The sequence below is a fragment of the Rhea americana genome, unplaced genomic scaffold (assembly GCF_003343005.1).
Source record: "Rhea americana isolate MKP2758 unplaced genomic scaffold, rheAme1 scaffold_12, whole genome shotgun sequence".
NCBI classification, from domain to species: Eukaryota; Metazoa; Chordata; class Aves; order Rheiformes; family Rheidae; genus Rhea; species Rhea americana.
In genome coordinates, this window is record NW_028185261.1 from 7,483,824 (window position 1) to 7,499,875 (window position 16,052).

A 16,052-nucleotide genomic window follows, 5' to 3' on the forward strand; every position below is an offset into this window, starting at 1 on the left:
CTACTATCTGGGCATGCCACAGTTTGAATTTGGGGTTTAAGTTTTACTTCCTTGAATGCATGGAGTTTTATGCTGTACAGCTCAATGTGAATGAGCTATTCTAAAAAGAGCGTGCAGCCAGCCACAGCCACTTCCTCAGAATATCAAAAAAATTCAAAGCCTGAGGAAGCTCTAGTCTACAAGCAGACAGCATATTCTGAACAGGAAAACAAGATTCTGGGACAAGAAAAGCCAATTTTAAATCCAGCAACTTCAAGTATTCATATACATAAAAAGAGAAATCATTCATTTGATTAGAAGCGGCTCTTGGCATTAATCTAAATTACTCACTCTGAATTCATACTCTATGAGGTTTCCAATATTATCTTCAGATTTCATAGCACTCTCACCAACAATGTTACCTCCGAAGTACACCTGAGAAGGTTTGGCAACTCTGTTCAGTTGCAGGGTAAGGGAGAAGGAGAATAAAATCAGATTTTAATGAAGGCTGCAGTAAAGGTGCTTTTCCCCCYGCCTTTCCCCTCAACACAATCATTTGTTATGTATCAGCACTTACCCAGTGAGCGATAAAAGCAGTTCAATAACCACTTTAGCACTAGCAGTAATTGGAGTCGAATTAACTTGAGTGCTTGTTCTACAATGAAAAGGAAACAATACTGTTTAATTTTACAAATTTAGCAGTTTCCATATTACTGTTAAATTGCCTTTATGAACCAAAGAAATTAATTTAACATGTTTATAAGTGTTTGTGAAAATTCTGCAGGCATGCACACACACATTCACACCTACACACACACACCAACTCAAAAAAATTCTTACGTTTCCAACTTCAGATTAATGTCCAAGTCTGTGGTATCAACGTTAACCTTAGTGGTACTTAAGATCAGATAAAAAGTTACCTAAAAAAGAAAGAACATCTATGCAATATGTAAATATATAGACACATTACTATGAACAATATTATAGAAATACACCACCATGTTCAAATGTTAACAAAGACCGATCTGAATCAAATTTCCAGATGTGACAGAAAGGAACTTTGGAAGACYGCAACTGGGAATCAGATTTTGTAACTTGAGTAAAATATCCACAACTTACATTGGAATTTCTCTTGAAAGGATTTCCAAGTTCACACTCTGCTTGAGAGCCRTTTTGGTTAGCACCACAGGTTAGCTGTTTTTCCTGAATGAATGGAATACATTTAAAAGTGAACACATGCTAAAAATATTTTAAAATTTGAGTATTTTTTCTCTTAAAAAAAAATACTTACAGGATAACCCCTCATCTCCCTAAATGCAGAGTAAGTCAGACTATCTGGAAAAGTTGCAATTAGTTTAGCTTCATATGCATCTTCACCATCTTTCTGTGGATTTTTTGCATCAGATGGATTGTTTGTCACTGTTATTTCCAGAGCAATATCTTTCTGATCTTTCAGAATAAGCACTGGCATGTCATTTTCACTGAAGAAAGACAATATACAAAATATACAAATRCATATGAAAGTTTGCTTCTTACTAAGATTTACGCAAATGGAATTCCTATACTGAGAGAAATTACTGTAAGATCACAAAAATAAAAATGGTTGTAGGCTTTTTTCCAGACCAACATTTCACTCCAATAGTGGCCAGCAGTTAACAGGATAAAATTTACTAATATACCCCTCAAGCAATTGATAGCTATAGTATTTCTGAACTAGCATTTGTATCTGCTTCATCATGTTTAATAGTGATGAATCCTCTCTGAATATATCTACTGCTCCCCCCTCCTCTTTTTGTTGAGTTTATGTGCTTTTGGCTTCCAGGACACATTGTAGTACCTACTGCTAAAGGCAATTCACGGTAATTAAACATATTTGGTTTTGTTTTACCTCTTGTTTCTAACTTCACTGGTCTTCCCAGAAGGAAGGATGAGATGGGTGTTGTGCATGTGTTACRGTGAAAATTTGTCTGTTCACTTCTCTGTAACTGCTTGTCTAAGGCTACTGGACTGAATCAAGTCATACAGTTTTTTGGTACTGTAGTGTAACATTTCGTCCTACTTGTGATCAAATTTCATCTTAGTTAACAATAATTTGTTAACTATTATTGCCTGTGCTATTGTTAACTAAATTATTGCAAGGTTGCTTTCAAATCTCAATTCTGTATTGGTTAGAAACTTTATTCTAATTTTTAGCCTAAAACTGCATGGTTATGGCCTCTTTGTATCCATTTGATTCTGCACCACCAATTTCCTTCAACAGGCTGGCCCCACTCCCCTGTGTTTGTACCTCCTCTTGCTAGACTAACAGAGCCAAGCTCTTTAAGTCACCCAAAAATCCTCTTCAAAAGCCCTCTTCAGCACTTCCCGATAACTTGAATTTTAGCAACGCATCAATCAAGGCTTACATTGGTAAATAGGTAAATCTATCTTCATTTCCTTCTCTAGTACAAAATCGGTACTGAAGTTTTAGATTGCTGTGACATTCGTTGTCTTCTCCACATCCTTCTTTTAAGAACTCCACCTAAATAAAACCAAAACACTTTTATTACATACCATATGACACTAACTTAAGATTGCTGAAGTGCACTGCATTAAGCATCTACAGAGAGCTCAGAGACACYTTTTTGGTAAAACAAGATCTTAACTTCAGTCCATTTCTTACCTAGGGAAGTCAAGAGAGTCTTTTTTGTGTGACACACAGACCTTATCACTGGTAAATGAAACCACGACTGATTATAAGGCAAAGTTAGATAAAACTTGGTGGTTTGCCCTTCTAAGTGAGGCACCTCAAGTGAGGCAAAACATCTTTAAGTTTATTCTTCAATGAGGATTGAGGAAATGGGATCTTTTACCCAAAGTACTCTGTCTTTTACATCATAGCTGCAGAGCTATCATATGGTCAGAGCATCCCAAACACAAGAAAATTAGACTGAGCAAGAGCCTGTGATGTGGGACAAGTGATCACAGCAGGAAATGATGGGTTACTATTTTAATCCAAAGCATGTTTCTTCCTAAATTTACTGGGGGTGGGGGGACCCTAACAGCTATACCATCCTCACTTCGGTTATACGAGGAATACAGGATCAAGGTCAGAACATTTTGCAAAGCAAAATATAAACCAGTAGTCGTAAGTCCAGTGGCGCTCCAGTTATTTCCTTTGGTCATAATTTACTTTTCTATACCCTCTAAAATTTAGCAACTTTGTAAAGTGCTTATTTCTTGGAAATATGGTATACAAAAAGCTTACTTTTGTGGTCTTTGTTTCAGATTCATCTGAATTTAGAATTGGTATAAGATCCGGAAGTGCTCTTTCTTTTCTTACAGATGGCGAGCTAGACTCCAGGCCAGCAATTTTCACACTAACTGATACAGGAATTGGGCGTAGCTTATCTTTAATTTTTTCCTGTCAAAATATTTTAAATGGCATAGTTAGTATACAGTATAGAGAAGACGAAAAGACAGAACACAAAGATCAGCTTTTGATATAAATTCTGTAACATGCTGTGAAGCAAAATCTCTCTTGATATATTTTGCAATATTAAAACTATTCACTATAATCAGCATTTTCTAAAAACATGCAAGAACACAAGGATCTTATAACTACTATAGAATCATAGAATCAGTAAGGTTGGAAGGGACCTCTGGAGATCATCTGCTGCAACCTCCCTGCTCAGCAGGGTCACCTAGAGCATGTCAGACAGGGTTGCATCCAGGCGGGCCTTGAAGATCTCCAGAGAAGGAGACTCCACAACCTCTCTGGGCAACCTGGTCCAGTGCTCTGTCACTCTCACAGGGAAGAAATTCCCCCTCACGTTCAGGTGGAACTGCCTGTGGTTCAAGTTTCTGCCCATTGTCCCTTGTCCCGTCACATAGGGCAACTGTAAAGAGTTTAGCCCCGTCCCCTTGACACCCTCCYTTCAGATACTTATACACATTGATAAGACTCCTCCTCAGTCTTCTCCTCCCCAGGCTGATGAGGCCCAGCTCTCGCAGCCATTCCTCATCGGGCAGATGCTCCAGCCCTCTGATCACCTTCGTAGCCCTACGCTGRACTCTCTCCAGTAGCTCCATGTCTCTCTCTACTATCTTTTTCTCTAGCTTCCTGGTTTGGTTTCTCTCACAGATGTTAATTACTAATAACAGATGGTAACTCAAGCAGGTGAAACACACACCACCACAGTAAAATGACACACTTCCCCCCTATTTCTTAGGGCCAAGTTTTTTAATTTCCTGTAGCTATAAGGAACATTGGAGGGTAATTACACCTGAACCACRGTCAGAAAATTTGATCAGTTTTTGTAGCAATGTCACCTTTAAGGGACAGTATAGCAACCAAATCAGAAAGCATGTACAAAGCTTTCTGGTCCTGCCCATTCATCCCTGCCAAAAGTTGTGCATTAAAACTCCTTCCCTAGCCAGGCACACCATTAAATTCTACAACATCTATTTCTGTGTATTCCAACAGCTCTTAATTTTTGGCACTTATTTCCTCTCTATTCTTCTAAATTAGGTCAGCTCTATTGACCTTCAGGGTACACTACAGTAGCTGAAACTTTTATTAATGCTTTAGAAGAAAGGCTAGAGGAGGAAGCAACATATGTGTAGGGAATATCAGAGTACTACTTATTTAGCTATGGTTGCTTTATATTGCATGACTTTTTAGTTATATATAAAGTACCATGAGACTGAAAGCAAAGTATGCTTTTGTTTCAAATGTGTCTGAGTGAAGTAAAAATAAATAAATAAATAAATAAAAACTTTCTGCCTTACCTGTAGCACAAGCTTGGTTGACACACACTCTTTTGAATTCTGTCCCCTTAAGACGGTAGTTGCAGTAAACTGATCAGACAGATGGTCTTTAAATCGTACTCTAGATGGCAAACCTAATTGCCTTCTCTCATTTTCTGCTTCAAATGTATAGCTGACCTCTAAACGAAGAAATAAAGTAGGCCACTATAAAGAGGAATCCTTGCCACATTAATAAATAAATACATTCTCCAGGCATGATCTTACAACATTATGCTCAAAGACTACTTCATTCAGTGCTCAGTTTTACAAACTGTTTTCAGTTACTTACAAAACCTCCATCTTCCAGTTTTGTCCCTCTCCAGTTGAGGGCCAGATTCTCATCCRGAGGGAGCTTCTAAAACAAATCCGCCTTTTATTCCAGAAGTATCATGTTACTTTGCCAGTATTCAGTGCTGGCTGGAGGAGGTAATTGCTACTGGGGGCTAGCAGAGGGCTGAGATGCAAACCTTTGTAAATACTCTGACCCAGAGCGCTCTGATTTCTATTTTGTCCCAATTCCTTCCTAAGCAGCTAGCAGGGTTCTGAGGTCACGATGCACTGCTAATTTTAACACTGAAAACAAAAGTGTGACTAGAGCTCTTTAGCCATGTCTGCTGAGGCAGGGAATACCGCGTTTTGATAGAGCTGAGCTCCATGCACCTTTTAATCACCTTCACATTCATCGAGCTACCTCAGTATTATAACGCCTGGAACAGTACCAAACACACTTGGTCTCAGCAGTGTGCAGACTAGCAAACATCGGCTGCCTCTGAAAGCTGGAAATACTACAGCAGCTGAAGAACTAAGACCTTATTCAAGTATGTCCTATGGGTTTTGCAAGCAACAGGGAAACTCAGACTACCCAGGAGACAGAGTTTCAGCTTAAAAATCCTTCTCATCTCCTCTCAAAATCCTACAAAGCTTTCTGAACTGTAGTAACAGCAGCACATTKACAATTTATTTTTTTTAAAAAAAAGTGACATTAAAAAATGATACTTTACATTTTTAAATACATTTATGGCACAGTCTTCTAGGCTCCTATTAATAAAGAGATTTCTTATTTCAGTTACAAATGTTAGAAAATGTTACGGTTACAAAATGCTTATTAATGATATACAAAATGAGCATTTAAAACTATTTTCTAAAGCAGCACTGACATGGAAAGTGTACGAAATGGTTCTCTCTCTGTGGCAGCCATTTGTTTACTGGTAATTATGTTACCTAGAAAGCCTCAGTTTTGAAAGAAAGCTTCATAACATACTATATGTAATTTGTTTACACGATCCTATACCTTTCTGTAAAAACAAATACTGTAAAAGCGCTTGTCCTTAGTACTAAATCACATTTTAACTTGAAAGAGTTTTAGAAAAGCTTCTGTACTTTAAGTATAGTTCTTCCATGGTAATTTCTTAAAAAAAAAAAAAAAAAAAAGCATTTGACAAGCAGATGAAAAACGTTAATCTTCAAAACTTACTTATTCTTGGATTTAAATCCCTAGGGTTTGCAGTATATTGAAAACATGCTTTCACATCCATCCTGTAAAAAGTTCCAAAAACTTAAAGTTAACTTTAATAAGGTAAGGTCCAACAGACTGAAAAGTTTTCATAGTCCACTGAACGATGTTATCGGTCTTAACACTGTAGTATTCATGCTATAGCAGTCATTTACTGCTTATTAAACTGAATTACAAAGCAAGGAACAAAATTTAATCTACAATTAGAAAAAATATTTTATTTGCTTTAACTTTTCTGCTGATGAGAAAGCTGTTCAGGTTAAGATACTTTAAATGTTAAATTTTAAGAGGCCAAAGAGTAAGGCCAAAGAGTAAGTTCACATAAGYGGCAAACAGTGATATTCATTTTCAAATTGGACATTGTGAACAGAATATATTTCATGGTATGTCTTTAGCACAGTTGTCATAATAAATTTAAAAGGTCAAAAATTATGACATGGCTATATTTGTTTAATCTGCATGACTTCTGTCTCCTCACAGTAACATCAGCAGTGATTGAAGAAATTTTGAAAACAAAGCTCAATAGCATCAGGTCTTCTGACACAATGATAGTAATTTTTAAAAAATCTTACTGTATTTCATTAGGTTCCTCAGAGCTCTTTTTCTTTAAATCAATTCTGTCAGGATGTACTGTAATGCTTTTCCTAATGCTTACAACAGGCCGAGATCTGGGAAGAGGCAGGGAAACATAAAGAAGGGGTAAAAAGGAAGGAAAAGTTCAGTTAAAATTAATGAAATAATTCTTTTTAAAAAGAATAGTTTGCCATTTATACCTGCACCAATTYGCCATGAAGATATGACACTTGTTGCAGTTTAAAGAAACATCRGGATCAGCTCCGAGAACAGTTAGAAGCGAAAACCCAACAATTTAAAGCTAAGCTAAGCAAGTCACAAAAAATGACTATACCATTGTGTATATTAAACGCCTGATGGGAGAGCACAGGACATTAACATAATGTTATGGCTGTCATTTTAGACACACATAAAACCCAAGAAAACCTGTAACAATTGTAAATCAGCCCCYGTGAGCAGACTGTGGATACTCAGGTCATACAGGTTAGGATTTTGGATGACTACGGAAAACAATGTTTTCATTTCCCGTCTCCTCTCTGCGCATAAGCTTTAATCATAATGTAGCCTTAAAACTTTGCTTTTGTTTTCCTTTTTGGAAGGGACAGAAAAAGAGAGCTGATATGAATGAAAGAATAAGTTGATCCTACTCTTACGAACTATCTACGGGTTGTTTAAAATGACAGTTCTAACAGGCCAATAAACCATCTCCTCCCCCCCCCTTTTTTTTAGTAGATTTCTTTTACTGGGCTGTTATGTTACRTTTTAATTTATTTATTCATCAACATAAAGCTTTTTATTCTCATCTTCTTTGTAAAGGTTTTTGTACTGTCCTTATCAGCAAAAAACTAATGCTCCTTTTGAGTAGAGCATTAAATAATCTAACCAACTCGCATTCCACCAAGTTTCTTTCTTCCAAAGCCCTGAACTTGATGCAGAATTCATAGTTGATGAGGAAACAGTCCTCTCTTTCCTGCTCTTCACTAGTAATTCAGCTTAATGGTATATTAAACAGGAGGGAAAAGAAAAGTAGGAAGGAGAGACTTGTTAAAAAACAAAACTAACTAACTAACAAACAACAATTTCATCTTACTACATCCCTAATTAAGGCAAGTGCTGCAGAAATCCACAAGGAGTCTGCAGGGCTCCCTCAAGGCTGTTCTATGGACCTTGCTGGATTCTCAACTAAAAGGAACAGCCTCGTTTTTATCTTCAACAAAGGAGAATTAGATTTATACAAGAGCAACAAACAAAAGCTCTATCAAATGTATCAGTTAACTTATTTCTTAAAAGAAAAAATTAAATATCGTCCTTAATTCCATCAAATGACATGGGCATACAAATAAGTTAGGGTAGTACAGATTTAGTAAACACATCAGCACTCCATACTAACTGTCCACATTCACCCTCTTGCCCTATATTAATTGTAAGGTAGCTCCTCAGTGAGAGGAAAAGGATTAGGTATTAGAACAATTTCTGGGTATTTTTCTTCCAGAATTTTTAACTTCTCGAAGGAAAAATAATCCAGGCCAAACAGCTCTTTTGTTACTTCYAAGCAATTTCTTTTTAAAAAGCTATGAAAATAATATTTTGGAGTAATTAGTTACAGTCCTACACGTAATACCTGAACACAGATACAGAATCTGAAAGAGAACCAACAGCAATATCAGGGTAGGAATTTTTATCCAGGTCCATGTTTCCAGCAATAGAATAACCAAAGAAATTGGTGCCTGTTTTTTCACCATGAAGAATCTAAAGAATAAACAGATTGATGGGATTAGGACATTCGAAAGTGCAAAAATGAAATGTTTTACAAATGAACAACATTGTTCTATGCCCCACCCCAGGAAAAAAAAAAGAAAAAAAAAAAAGACACACATACAGACATACACAGACACAAGTAGGAGCTCTATGTTCAGGTGAATGACGCTGAAGAGCCTCGATGATTTGCTTTCCTTCCAAAAAGTTCCTTTGCAATAGCAATGAGTGCCAGAAATGGCTGTTTTGCATACAAATTTTGCCTAGCTTATCGTTATTTGTAGGATTTATACAGCATAGGCACTTCAAACTAGACAAATAAGTCTTCTAGAAAGTGTGATTAAGTTCCCTTTTTACCTTGCAAACTGAACATAGAGTGGTCCTCTAGAAAAAAAAAAGACTTCAAAAATTTTTATTAAAAAAATGGAGAAGTAGTGAAAAAGAAAAGATACTGATTATCTTCAAAGCAGGAAAAATGTTATGTGTAAGTATTTCCAGAGAAGAAATTCTCCACTAATGTGACCATACTGTCTCAAAAGCAAGGAATTACAATTCCRGTAGTTTGAAAATCCCACTTCCCCACCCCTTCTCCCTTCCCCTCCCCCAAAAAACAGAACTTGTTTATCTACACGCCTTTTTCTCTACATATTAATGGTACCAAAGGACTGCCCCAGAAAGAAGGCTATATATTAAAAAATCAGGAATTCATCATCTTACACTCTTTGACAAGTCCAGTAACTTTTCTGCATACCCGCTACCCTGCTAATAGTAATGGAAAGAGCAAAGAGAGATAGTCCTATTATGCCTACAGTTTTATCAAGACCAACTATATARAGTAAAGGTTGGTAATTACCTGTGCTGGTTTTGTATTTATTCCGTTCTTGGACCCATGATAAATGTACACTTTGCCGAAACCATCATATGGAGCCCCTACTGCAATATCTGTTGAAAATAAATTGTGGTATCTAAAATAATTTTCACTCTTTTTGCAGCTTCCCATCATGATAAAGCAAGATGTCTGGCATTAGCAAAAAAGTCTCACATATTCCTATTTTAATTATTCTTCACTCACCTGGAAATCCATCCTGATTAATGTCCCCAATGTTTTCAACTGCAACACCAAACATTGAGTCAGTGGTTCCATTCAARCGAATAGGTTTTACCCTTTCCCATTTGCCTTGCTGGTTAATGTAGATGTACGCAGCACCACCAATATCTCCACTTCTGTCAAAATATTGCGGGGCTCCAACGACAATGTCTTGCCACCTTAAAATGAAAGAAAAGAAATACTGTTTCACAGAACTATGAAAAATAACTGAAAATACTTGATAAGGACTATGGTCTCAAGGTCAACTAGCCAAAGAGTTGCTACTATAAAGTACATAAAACTGGCTCAGCAACGGAAGCTAACAAYGGCTCCACTGACATTACAAGCTGATTATTCTCCCTTTAAGACATGTAAGGATATTCTTAGGCCTTTTTTGAGTATAAAATTTGTTTCTTGTTTCTTTGTTTACACCAACTTTTTATGGTTAAATAGAACTCTCTTCTGTTAATTGTTTATAGATATTTTGTCTCTAAGACCTCTATAGTAAATCAATAATCCTGCGACAAAAATGGAGTGTGTCCTGCCTCATTCTCAAAGATGTTCACCTTTTCTTCCAGCAAAACATGGAAGATGGGACTTAGCACTCCTTGTACTTCTAATGTGAAAATCAAAGCAGAAATAAACTACGTCATTTTTCTTTATACAGGCAGCATGAGTTAACCAAAGGCCATACCCATCGTTGTTGAGGTCCACAACAGCAACATCATAACCAAAAGAAGAGGCCAGCCCTTCTCCTTCAAACATGTGCTCAAGTGAAAGTGCTCTCTGATTTTTCTCTTTCTTCAGTAGAACAACTGCTCCACTATGGTTGGCTCTTGGTGCACCAGACACAAAAGTCATCTCATCTTGGGAAACAATTCCTTTACCGGAGTCCAAAGAAAAACCTTTAACAGAGAAAGAAATAAAGAAATGTAAATACAGGCTTGTATCGTGAATAGGAAAAATAAATTCCCCTACTATATTGAAGTGGTATATTGGATAGAAGTTTTGTCTAAAACAGAATATGGTATGCTGAGAATTCTGCATTTGTGTTTAAACTGGTGGATGTGTGTTTACAAGCCTACACTGCTACATTTAAATATTTTCCACACAAAACATATTGACAAGAGTTTCCTTGCTCACTCAACTCTATCTTTTGCAAACACCAAATATAAGATTGATTTTTTAAACATACCAGCTTAGAAATGACTAAAGCTTACCACTTTAATATAGCTGAAGTACTTCACCTGACAAACTATGAGACATCACTCAATGCCATTCTATTATAAACATGCAAAACATACTGTACAAGCATAGTATTTTATGTTATTGATGCATACAGTATTTGAGAATCACTTTATACAGTAATGGTGAAATTAATAGTTTTTTTTCAATGCACYTTGAGAGGAAGTGTTCAAATTAATTTATTAAGTATTCTTTATAAAAGTTAATAGRTTAAAAATATAGGAAATATTGGATTAAAAACAAATACTGCTTAAACTAACATACCCAATAAAGCCCAAAGTAAGAAATTACATATRTTGCAAGAAAGAAAAATACCAAGACAAGATAGTAATCTCCCTTCTGAAACACTTCACCACTACCATTCAAATTCTCAATTACAGCAATTCACAATGAAACAGAGTTTCAGAAAAATTCAGTAAGATGACTCTAATKTGGGGGGAGAAAGAGAGGGTTGGACAGATGCATCACAAAACAATGTTTTTCCAAAGCCATCTTATGTCGCAAGTTACTCTTCATCTGAATCCCTGTTGTGACATGCTTTTACTTGCAATGTTTTCGAAAGGAAAGGGGGTGGGGAGGTGGAATGTCATGTCTAAGGTCTGGAGTTTATGTCTGACCAGATGCTGCCAAATCAAGTGGTCACAAACCTAAGTAGCTATTCATCATTACATCCACTGATTTGTCCACCTGTATGCGGGGAGGCAATGTTTTGTATACAAACTGATCTGGGTGAGTATCAGACACAGCTGTCAGAAATAGAAGACCTGTAAACATGAGTGAAATATTAAAGAGAAAAAAAAAAACAGTAGTTAAGCAGAGTAACTGTAGCTACACATATCCTTACTGTCCGAAAATAGGGAACAGCAATGGCAGCGAACACCCAGCTTGCACAGAAGCAGTTTTGATTGTAACAAATGCAAAGGCAGCCTTCATGTTTAGGTGACTACATTTATTACGAAATAAACATTAGGCTTATTACGATTGCAATGAAAAATAGTCTTAACTCTGTCCACAGCAAAAGACTCCTTCCACAACACTCTTCTCCCTACCATTTTTTCTTTCTCTAGAAAAGGCTATGAGCTTGTGTTTGGAACAAACATTTTTATGATTTTTACTACTAGTAATTGCTACTCATATTTAATTGCAGTCTATGCTCTGTTTCTTCTAACAGATATCTAGCTCTAAGCTGGCTCTTTTCTCAGCTTTTTTTTTTTTCTTTTTAAAAATATGTTAGCAATACGCTTCCCATCTGTTTAACCTTCCAGTACTAACATCTAAATTCCAGTTTGAAATTACCAACAAACTATTTGTTGCAAACAAAAATGCCAAATGCACTGGATCAATATACCACAGAAATCTGCACTAGGACAGAAAGATGCKACCTCTTTACACTCAAGAGTCTTTTCAAAGAAAAAACACAGTATAGCTTTTTCTCTGCACCAACTTATCTTGCTGATTTACAGTAACATCCATTAGCCTAAGGACATAATCTTGCCTTCATGTTTGCACAAAGCACAAGAGACTCTCCTCCCTTTACACATCCATACAAACTTAAAACATAAACACTATTCACATTATAGTATTTTAAAAGACACCTAAATCATCATATTGCATTTGATTTATTTAAGACAACCTACAAAAAGGCCACTGAAGTTTTAAAAACCTTAGAAGATATATATATATAAAAAAAATGTACTCACCTATCAGGAAAAACTGCACTCTTAATAGTTATATCCAGAAACTCAAGATTTTCATAAACGTGACACTACACAGCACAGACCTTGTGRCTATAGATCTACTGACAGTACTTAACCATCAGACAGAGCGATTACAATCGCTCCCTGAGGATTTGTGGGTCCTGATCACAGCTCTTGAATGTTTCATTAACATTAGCAGCTCTTATAGGTACCTCAGTAGAGTATCATCTTACATTTTAAACCAGCCCATAAATGTGAAGCAAGATGTGAATTACCCAAAATAGGTAACATTTTACAGGGTTCATAAATGAATAGTTTCTTGCTCCCATTCCATATTATCGCACCACATTGAGATCACAGACAATTAAGAAGCCTAAAGAGATTTACTATATGAGCTTAATCCTACCTAAGTAACTGTTAGCTGGAACAGGAACTAGATTCTTATCTTGGCGGCTCTCATCACCAACTTCATAAGGCCCATCATCAAAGATACCCAGATCATAAAATGTCTGATTCTTTTGCTCTGCACGAACCACCCCTAAAGAAATGAAATGATAAAATAAAAGCAAATGAATGGCAAGGGAAAAAATAATAGATAAATGGATCCTGACTAATATTACCATTAATAAGACAGAAATAGCTATTTAAGTGGAGACAAATGCAGAATAGCACACAGGAAGAAATAATTTTCAAAAGGCAATGAATCTGTAAGTTCTAGCTGTGTGCCAGAAACTCAGGCTATTTTATACAGACACCATGCAATGACTGGAAAATATGGGATACTAATAAAATTCTCAAAAGCATGGAACTAGCTTGGTCATGAATCAACTTCCTCCCAATTGCTTAATCTCAAAAAGCCTCTCTTAAAAAGGAGATAAATGCTTAAGATTACCAAAAAAAAAAAAAAAATTATAAAATAACTGTTCAATTAGGACAAGCCCTTGTGATGTATTTTGAAAGCATTATTTAAGGGCAAAGGAGTGATAGCTCAATATAGTTGGTGCTTCCCTTATATTGACAGGCATATTTAACAATTTGGTGAGCACGAACATGTTTTGCCACGATATGAAAGAGTACTCTTAGGACTGATACACTGTCGTAGCAGTTCTCTGCAATTAAGGTAAAGCAATAACTCTCAACTCAATATGATGTTTCAGCTTGGTCAGATTTTGTTGACAGAAACAGATATGTGGAAGATTAAGTTTTCACAAAAGTACACCTTGTGCCAGAGCTTAACTCAAAGATTTTGCATGGTTCATATGGCAGAGGCAGGTGTGTGAAGGAAAAAAAAAATGTTAACGGGTCAAGGATCAGATGTTCTAAAGAGAAGGAGAGAAGTATTTACAGTTGTTGGTGTAATGAAGTGCAATGGAAAAATCACTTTAAGAAAAGACAGACAGGGCTGTTCATTTAGATGCTTCTCTGTATAAACCAGTGGAGAAAAATCCATCTGTTCTTGTTGCTGTTATTGTTTTCCTTTCTCCTAAGTTTGGGAGTATCTCCTAGGTGATGCAAAAGTCCTTGTGGCTTTTACTCAGACAGACTATCCAAGGAATTTTACTTGAGTAAAAAAAWTAAATATCAATATATGAAGTTTTGSTCAGCTCAGATATCGTCTTACCACCCTCTAGTACTGAATCTGGGAAATACTACTTTCCATACATTTCTCAAAGATAAAGAAGAGAATACTGAAAGATAAACAAAGATCTCAGCACAGGTATCTAATGTTTGCTCAAATGAGAAGAAAAAGTTGGTCAAATAACTTTAAAATAGTTTAATAATTTGGTCCGTTGTGAAAATCTCAGAACAAACACTCACAAAATTAAGACTAATACGAGAAAAATTTTCTGTAGGTATGTGCAAAGTTCTCTTAAGTTCGTAAGTAGTCTCCCCAAAAATATTTAAAGGAACTTCACTAARTATTTGTGATTCAAGAACACAGCACGTTGTGAAAACAGGGTAAAACATCCCCCATTAGATTCCCATTAGGTTTATTCCCAACAAACATTTTTAGAAACTTGGATGCAACAACTGTGCAAAATCTAAGAGGAGCCTGGGGAGGCAGGTTAAAGGCTTGGCAGGATGGAAGACAGGTCATACCTTTCCAATTGTAAGTGCCTGGRGCACCAAACACAATATAATGATAGTCTTTAGTAAAAGTAGCAGCAACACCTTGCTGACAGGAACCAAACTTCTCATGGCCTCTTAAACGACCATCACAAAAACTCCATACTCCATTATCCATATCATCCTTAATGGTGAGATCCTGGCTCAGCACATAGCACCTCCCAATGATATCCCGGGTTTCCTGCACTGTGTTTACATACTGTCTCTTCTCATAGCGATGTGCACACGTCTGCAAGAGAAAAGAGATAGTAAGTGATGCTTTCTGCATGTTTTCATGCAAGTCATCAAAGCAGACAGAAGGTCTCCTTACACAATATTTTGTGCTAGCAATACTAAAAGTAAGTCTCCCTGTAGACATATCTGTGGTGCAATGCAAAGCCTTGTATACCCTTGGGGAATGTATAGCAATAGCTARGCATCTATGGATACAATTCACAGTAACCAACTTTCTGGTCATGAGAGACAACGTGGTTAAACCTCTCTTCTCTGCAGGATTTATGATTTTTAGCCCTAAATCTTCTCTTAATACCTATTCACTCTCCTTCAAGAAGCAAGGGGAGAACAATCATATCCCTCAAAAAGAAAGAAGTGGCTGTGTTTCTCCAACGCCATCACAAGCTATTTCACCTGCATACTTACACAGGACATGAAAAGCCGGTTCAACTACCTTCTGCCTGAGGCTGTTCAAAACTTACCTCTCCTAGAAAAGTGCCATAGATCAGCAACTGAAAGCTTTTCCAGTAATGCAAAGAAAAAAGAAATTTTGCCTACTTCTTACGTATAGCATTCCACTTTATATGGGATAATCAGAGTCGCTGGGACAGAGAAAGAGAAAAGCAGTGAGCATAACCTTAGACTAGTGGTTAGGCTGCTCAGCTGGGAACAGTGACCTACCTAGGCTCCAGACCCTGCTCCGAGAATAATTCACAAAGAATTTGGATCAAGTATTTTACATAAAAGATAGCCACTAGGAGTTGTATAACCACCAAACCAATCTCAAAAAGAGGTGGTACAATCACACACTTCTTTGCCAGCTGTTTTTTGGTGCTCCACACTATGGGCACTGCAGTACTCTTCGGGCATGCTAAGAAGCATTACACAGTACCCGACCATACAGTGACCTTCAGGCTGCSCTCAGCTCATCTAATATGCCTGTTTTCCATTTATCACTTACAATAATTTCCTCTGCTGAGAGGTCACAACACAGACAAGATTCACTGATTTATGACAGATGATTAAACTAACWGAATTTTTTCCATCTGCCCTTCCTCTCCTCCCCCCGGTGGGT

At 36.7% G+C, this 16,052-nt stretch overlaps 1 protein-coding gene across 3 annotated transcripts in view; it reads right to left on the reverse strand.

Moving 5' to 3' along the window:
- ITGA6 (integrin subunit alpha 6) overlaps window positions 1-16,052 on the reverse strand; it is a 48,196-nt gene that overhangs the window by 8,748 nt on the left and 23,396 nt on the right. For all 3 annotated transcript variants that reach the window (XM_085322957.1, XM_085322951.1, XM_085322943.1), the window contains 16 exons: window positions 14,738-14,993; window positions 13,044-13,175; window positions 10,390-10,600; window positions 9,681-9,874; window positions 9,462-9,550; window positions 8,475-8,602; window positions 6,853-6,948; window positions 6,242-6,303; window positions 4,750-4,907; window positions 3,227-3,382; window positions 2,385-2,500; window positions 1,271-1,460; window positions 1,099-1,182; window positions 820-899; window positions 557-634; window positions 331-433 (listed from right to left, as the gene is read on the reverse strand). In XM_085322957.1, coding sequence (XP_085179083.1) covers window positions 331-433; window positions 557-634; window positions 820-899; window positions 1,099-1,182; window positions 1,271-1,460; window positions 2,385-2,500; window positions 3,227-3,382; window positions 4,750-4,907; window positions 6,242-6,303; window positions 6,853-6,948; window positions 8,475-8,602; window positions 9,462-9,550; window positions 9,681-9,874; window positions 10,390-10,600; window positions 13,044-13,175; window positions 14,738-14,993 — 2,133 coding nt within the window. The remainder of the gene's footprint in view (window positions 1-330; window positions 434-556; window positions 635-819; window positions 900-1,098; window positions 1,183-1,270; window positions 1,461-2,384; window positions 2,501-3,226; window positions 3,383-4,749; window positions 4,908-6,241; window positions 6,304-6,852; window positions 6,949-8,474; window positions 8,603-9,461; window positions 9,551-9,680; window positions 9,875-10,389; window positions 10,601-13,043; window positions 13,176-14,737; window positions 14,994-16,052) is intronic.